The sequence below is a fragment of the Haliaeetus leucocephalus genome, unplaced genomic scaffold (genome assembly GCF_000737465.1).
Source record: "Haliaeetus leucocephalus isolate CR32 unplaced genomic scaffold, Haliaeetus_leucocephalus-4.0 Scaffold240, whole genome shotgun sequence".
In the NCBI taxonomy this organism is placed as follows: Eukaryota; Metazoa; Chordata; class Aves; order Accipitriformes; family Accipitridae; genus Haliaeetus; species Haliaeetus leucocephalus.
Genome location: NW_010972676.1, coordinates 3,114,923 through 3,121,853, shown reverse-complemented (window position 1 = coordinate 3,121,853; position 6,931 = coordinate 3,114,923). Strand labels below are relative to the sequence as shown.

The window sequence follows — 6,931 nt, the reverse complement described above, 5'->3', positions numbered from 1 at the left end:
GGTTTAGTGGGCATGGTTGATGGTTGGACTCAATGATCTTAAAGGTGTTTTCCAACCTAAATGATTCTATGATTCTGTGACTTTAGCTGCAAAATTAACTAAACCAGGGAGACATACATGGGTCACCTGTCTTCCTGTATGAGTAACAAGTAGGTGCTGGAGGGTGGAATGGAGACATGTTAACGACCAGTGATTACAGACACACTTTTACAAATCTCTGTGAAATCACTCATTTGTTTAATAGAAGCATAGAGTATAAATCGCAAGTAACTTAGTAATGCTAAACCTAACAAAGATGTCCCTAGAGAGAAAGAGCAATAGTTATCCCCGTAATGCTGAAGGTGTATCTTCTCTTGATATTACAGAGTTGTGGTGGGATTTTTGGGTTTGGTGGTTTTTGTTCCCCCTGCCCCCACCCCCCTTCCTTTAGCAAGTGTGTGTCTGTGAGGGGGGGATTTGATCTGGTTTTTCAGTGCTGGATTTGGGCAGTAGAAGGGCTTCATGGAACTCCTTGGTCACAAAGTAGTAGCAGATGCTATCCAGGCAGCAGTTGGATGTGGCAATATACCTTGTCACGGAGGAGAAGTTCTTCATAACCTGGAGCAGGAAACAGGTAGCTCCGATTCTCTCCATTATGAACCTGCCAAAGTACCCCAAGGTAGGCTGGCAGAAAACATATTAGAAATACAATCAGATCTGCATAAATAATGTGAACAGCTTTCTGGATTAATTTCTGCTCTGGTGAATTTGTGTTCAGATGTTTCTTAAGGTTCCTGATTACTTCCATGGAGCAAAAAGTCAAGATTCCTAATGGAAGAGTAAAAATGAAGAAAATGGAAAGCAGGCCCAGAGTAGCGGGTGCGGTGGTGTCCTTCTGAAAGCAGAGAGTGGCATGTCTCTGCCAAAGCTGTAAGGTGGCACCGATTATCACGGAGACCCACAGAAGCCCACAGAGAAGGGCAGCCTTTGATGGAGACCTGAAGGCCCTGGCTTTCAAGGGGTGCTTTATAGCAATGTATCGATCAATGGAGATAAATAAAATTGTGTAGATGCTCACTACCATATTGATAAAATACATTGCTTCTATAAACTGGCAGAGTTCATCTCGGGTTGACTTATTCCAGAGCAAATAAGCCATGGAAGGCAAGGTGCAGATGACGAAGCAGTCTGCGAAGACTAAATTGATTACATACATCCTGGTTTCTGTCCACTTCTTTATCTTGCAGAAGAACACCCAGAGGGCAACAGCATTAAATAGTGCTCCAAAAAAGAAAATGAGGTTATACAGAACAAATTCAAGGAGACGAACATGGTGATACAGTTCTAGATTTGTGACACTGCAGTTGTTGGAAACATTCATTGTCCTGATGTGTAGATGTTATATGATATTCTGAGACCTGAAATGGGAAAAGACATGGTAAGACTTTCCTCCTACCTCTTAACAGATGCATGGCTCCTATAAAAAAAAGTATTTAAGTAAATATTTACTTTGTTATGAATGTGAATTTGAGTCTACAAAGCTGGCTTTCTCAGTCAGCCTGTAACTGGGATGCATCGTTTGTCAAGTTTTGTTTATGTTTACTCAGTTTATGCGTAAATATCTCGAGGTACACTTCCAATACGACATGGCAGAGAGCTTTTATTAAATAGGGGGATCTTGAATGGGGGTGCAGAAGAGCACTTAGAAGAGCCCCCATAGATAGCGGGGGCATCCTGTGGCAATGTGGACACTAATTCCTTAAGACAGGCTGTGCAAACAAGGGGAAATTACCCTTAGCTTGGTTTTGGGCTAGGCAGAGATTGCAGCAACCAAAGCTAAAGACCAGTGCAACCCATGAGCAGAAGCTCTTCTACCAGTTCTGCTGGCTTGGGAGACAGACTAGGGGGGATGAAGGGCTGCAAGGGCATAGCAGATGTTACTTGGTAGGCATCCTCATGCTCTGGCTCTAATTGGGCAGGTTTCTGAGCCTTTGGGCTGCCTTGCAAACCTGGAGCTCCTGCTCCAAGCTGAAGAAAACAGAGGTGAATCTGAGTTCCTGCATCCCAAAGGTGTGCTTGAAACCCTAAGGGAGTGAGTGAGTCATGTGCTCTCCACTTCCTTGGGAAGGGAATGGGGGGTGGAAGGATTAACCTGATTTTAAGCCCATTCATTCCAGGAGAGAGTACAATTCTGCAGATGTAAAGCAGAAAGATGCACCTGAAAGAGGAAACACCAGTGCAAAACAAGGCACTTGCCATTAAGGGCTACATTAGATGGTTCCTGTTCAAGGCAGGCATCCTGCCACCCTGGGAAATCCATGAGATGCAAGTAGTAGGTACTGAGCCTCTGTCACACTGGCTACTAGATGTTTCGCAAGAGTATTGGTTGTGTGAAGAGTGTGAGTTCATGGGCTGATAAAAATCAGCTTTCATCAGACCCCATCCTGTGCAAAGTGGCTTTATGAGATGTGCACTCAGAACAATTCTCTGAACTGATGATTCTGTGTATATGTCACTGAATTTCTGCTTGCATCTAGATGCACTTTGGAAAGAATTTAACCTTTTAATTTAAAATAAGGTTTTTTTACCACTCTAATGGGAGAGTGATGAGGGATCTGGTGAAATCCTATAGCTTTCAAAGATCTAGGAAGGGACACCATGACTGAACATGCCTGGTTAAGCAGTTATTTGCCTTAGCAAGCAATGCAGACCTTGCGAGGGCACTGCCTGCAAAATCAGACTTCAGTTCTGAAGTAACTGATAAACACACAAATAACTCAGTTGCTGGGGGGATATGCAAGTGTCTTGGGCACTAGGAGACTCCTGTGTAGAGCTCTCTTCCAGTTCTTGTGTGCACAGGTGTGGGTTTCCCAACAGAAGCTTGCTGCCTGCACCCTGGAAGGAAGCTGACAGCTGTCACCCAAGGAAGAACTCTCTGAACTGCAGTAAGTAGCAGCAGGGAGCTGCCACATCATTATGCTTACTAACTGCATGCGGCAGATGTCTTTGCTGGCATGCCCAGGTTGCTTTTCATTTGCCCTGGTCTACAACGCCAGCAGCAGGCTCTGTGCTGAAGTACAATGCAGGCAAACCACTCTGGTGGCTCAAGCTTGGGGGTGAGAGCACGCAGGCACTGGTGTGGTGAGTGAAGGGTGGCAGGATGCTGACATGGGCCAGGTGTCCCTGGCTCGGGAGGCACTAGGTGGCTTCAAGCAGAGGAAGTGCTGCAGCACAGCTGTCCAGCAAGGCTATGCAGGGGAGAGGACCTGACAGAAGGTCCTGAAGATAAGACCCACTGGCTCTGCTCCACTACAAGGCTTATGCACCCTGCAGCCACCCTATAACCACAGAGATGCGCGTGCTGATCACAGTCCTCAGGAGGCAACCAAGCATCCAAAGCTCCCAGGTTTGACTGTCATGGACGACAAACCATCAGTGCATAAGGTAGGAGCCACGTAAAATGTCTCTGAACCACATGCTGATAAGACCCTCAGATACCATCTGGCATTTGTGAGGTGCTGTGGCAGAAGAGAGAAGGGAAGCGTGCTGTTCTGAAACACTGCAGTGGTTCTTTGGGTCACAGCACGGAAGAGGGACTGGAGTGTCACTGCAGGTGTTTGAGGCCAGGAAAAAGACATGTGTGAAGAGAGCCACAAAGACTGTGGGAGCTGTTTGCGTGTGGTAGCTGCAGCTGCATTTCCCAAACAGAGGCTGATGCTTTATTTTTGCCTGAGAGCCCAGGATGATGGCCTTGTTCACAAAGTGGTTGAGGTTGGAAGGGACTTTTTGAGGTTTATTCCAACCCCTTGCTCAGTGCCCATTGCCCGGGGCCATGTCCAGTCTGGTTTTGAATGTCACCAAGGATATCTCCACAAATTATCTGGGCAGCCTGTTCCAGTGTTTGATCACCCTGAGAGTAAACATTTTTTCTTAAGTTTAAATGGACTTTACTGTATTTCAGTTTGTGCCCATTGCCTCTTGTCCTCTCAGTATCATTGCTGAGAAGGGCTCCATCTTATTTACTCCCTCCCATTGGGTGTTTATACACATGGATAAGATCCTTGCGAGTCTTCTTTTTTCCAGGCTGAACAGTCCCAGCTCTTTCAGCCTCTCCTCATATGAGAGATGCTCCAGTCCCTTGATCACCTTTGTGGCCCTTCCCTGGACCTGCTTCAGCAAGTCCATGTCTTTCTTGCACTGGACACAGCAGTCCAGATGTGTCTTGCCAGTGCTAGGTAGAGGGGAAGGATCACCTCCCTTGACCTGCTGGCAATGTTCATGCTAATGCAGCCCAGGATGCTGTTGCCTGCCTTTGCTGCAACAGTGCATTGCCGGCTCATGGTCAGCTTGGTTTCCACCAGGATTCCAGGTTCTTCTCTGCAAAGCTGCTTCCCAGCTGGTCAGCCCCAGCCTGTACTAGTGCCTGGGGTTGTTCCTCCTCAGGTGCAGGACTTTGCACTTCCTCTTGTTGAACCTCATGAGGTTCCTGCCAGTCCATTTCTCCAGCCTGTCAAGGTGCCTCTGAACGGTGGCACAACCCCCTGGTGTATCAGCCACTCTCCTCGGTTTTATATGATCTGCAGACTTGATGAGGGTGCACTCTGTCCTAGCGCCAGGCCATTATTGTTTGGCATCTTCATTATTTGCCCCAGTCTTGACCTCCAAGGGACTCCACTAGGGACTGGCCTCCAGCTGGACTTCGTACCTTGGAGCTTGGCAGTTGAGCCAGTTTTCAGTCCACCTCACTGTCCATTTTATCTAGCCCATGCTTCATCAGTCTGTCTCTGCATGTATTAAGGGAGACGGTAAGGCTTTCAACACTGTTGAGATAAACAACCTCCACTGCTCTCACTTTATCCACCAAGCAAAGTCATCTCTTTAGAGGCAGCTATCAAGTTGGTCAGGCATGATTTTGTAAATCCAATCACCTTCTTGTCCTCACTATGCTTTTAAATTGTTTCCAAGAGGATTTCATCCATCTCTTTCCCAGGGATCAAGGTGAGACTGACTGTCCTGGAGTTCTCTGGATGCACCTTCCTGCCTTTCCTGAAGTTAGGGGTGACATTTGAGTAAGTCAGCAGTGTTAAAGGGAAGAGCACACTGTGAGTGCCAGCTCACATGCAGACCTGGCTGTAAAAGGAGAGGAGATGGGCAGCAGTAGGAAAAATAAAAGGAGCAGGCTAAGCTTTCCTATGGAAGATGCCAGCTCCACCTCTTTGTGCTGCTATACAAAAATCTGGGTGCAGTGGCTGGGACAGGAGCAGTTTCAAATAGAAACGCTGCACTGAGTGGGCTTGCTGCAGCCCCTCGAAGCTGCAGAGTAGATGCACTGACTGAGGGGAAGCACAAAGGCAGGGACACCCATCTTCCAAATAGGTAGACAAGGTTTTGAACTCTGAAATGCTAAGTGGACAAAAGCCACAGACGAGAGGGGAAGGGAGCAAATACCTCCCTGGGGCTTTGCAAAGGGTGATGCTTCGGGGTGGCAGGATGCTTCAGTGTCTGATGGTGTGGCATGATGGAAATGCTGCAGTGGAAACCATTAAAGCATGGTGCTTTCCCTTCCAAGGGAGACTTGTTGACAAGTGTGTGTGTGTCTGCAGAGTGTGAGACAACATCGAGATGAGTCACACGAGTGTCAGCTCTGCGGAAATGCAGCTGTCAGCCCCGGGAGCCAGACTGTGCCTTTCTGAGAGCCTGTTGCCAGGGACCTGCGCCACTGCAACGGGGCCAGACACCCACTGTGGAGAGAGGCTGTTCCCCCATCATGGCTGTGCAGGTGAGCTGTCACCCAGGCAGAGCCAGGGAGTTGGAGCCTGTCGAACCCCTGCAGAGTGGCTCTTGCACACCCCGTTGCAGGTGGAGTTGTGCAACAGTGGGGCACCAGGGTCGGAAAAGGTGGCAGCACTGGGTGCTGCCATGGGGCAGTGCAAGGTGGCAGCTCAGCCCCATGCACTGCCTGCATGAGCTGCCAGGGTGGCCCCACAGGCAGGGTGCCGGCCAGGGGGATGCACAGACAGCATCGCGAGAGTAGTGGAAGGGGCTGAGTGTGGCCTTTACCACGCTGAGGCAGAACTCCTATGTGAAACACGCCAGGCAGTTATGAAGGTGTTTCAGACCAGGTTTGCCATGGCACACATATGCAGTGCTACCACCCCGGTGTGTCTCATCTCATCCTCCTGCTTCTCTTCATCACAGCTCAGCTCACTTTCCAAACCTACCTGTCACTTAAACAGATGCAAATGCCTTTGTGTAAGGGGACTTCTGTCTCAAGACTGTCAAGTGTGCCCCTGATGCCGACATAAGCCTTCCCAAGCAGTACTCCGGACTGGCAGCACAGCAAATTATTGTGTTGAAAAGTGTCTAGTGGGTCATAGGAAACAGGCTGCCACATACACACTTGTGCAAACATGTCCTGCCATCTCAGTCAGTGCTAGGCAAGTGAAACCAGGCTGCAGAGAGCAGGTTGCCCCCATGCATACTGATACCGCTCTATTTCCCAAGGCAGCTGTGCCCACCATCTGTCACTCCCAAAGAGGTCCCCTCCATGGCAAGGTGGGCACAAGAGCTTCGGTTTCTCCTGCTCCCTGTGTTTGCAGGGAAAGCAAAGCCCTTGGCCTTGGCTGTCTCCATGCTGGTGGTGCCCACAATCACTGTGAGGTGCGAGGTCGATGATGAGCCCTGCAGTGCAAGGCAGGACAGGGGTGAGTGGTGACTCAGGTCACATGCCTCTCACCCACCTATACACAGCTGCGGTTGTCTCACTGCATGGCAGGGGCCAGGAAACTCCTGTAGGATGGTGTGGCTCATGTGGTGGGCACCTGTGCTGCTGCTGCCTATAGGGCACAGAGGTCTCCCTGGGGGAGCCTGAACACAGTTTGAGGCAGGCTGTGGAAGAAACCCTGCCCATAGCCTAAGTGATCATTGAGCAAGCTGTCAGCAAGGTCCATCC

At 49.2% G+C, this 6,931-nt stretch overlaps 1 protein-coding gene across 1 annotated transcript; it reads right to left on the bottom strand.

The window, feature by feature from the left end:
• Positions 1–426: 426 nt before the first annotated feature.
• LOC104832200 (G-protein coupled receptor 35-like) lies at positions 427–1,360 on the bottom strand. The gene is given in 2 exon segments (XM_010568246.1): positions 427–645; positions 647–1,360. Coding segments are annotated over 2 exon segments (933 nt in total).
• Positions 1,361–6,931: the final 5,571 nt, after the last annotated feature.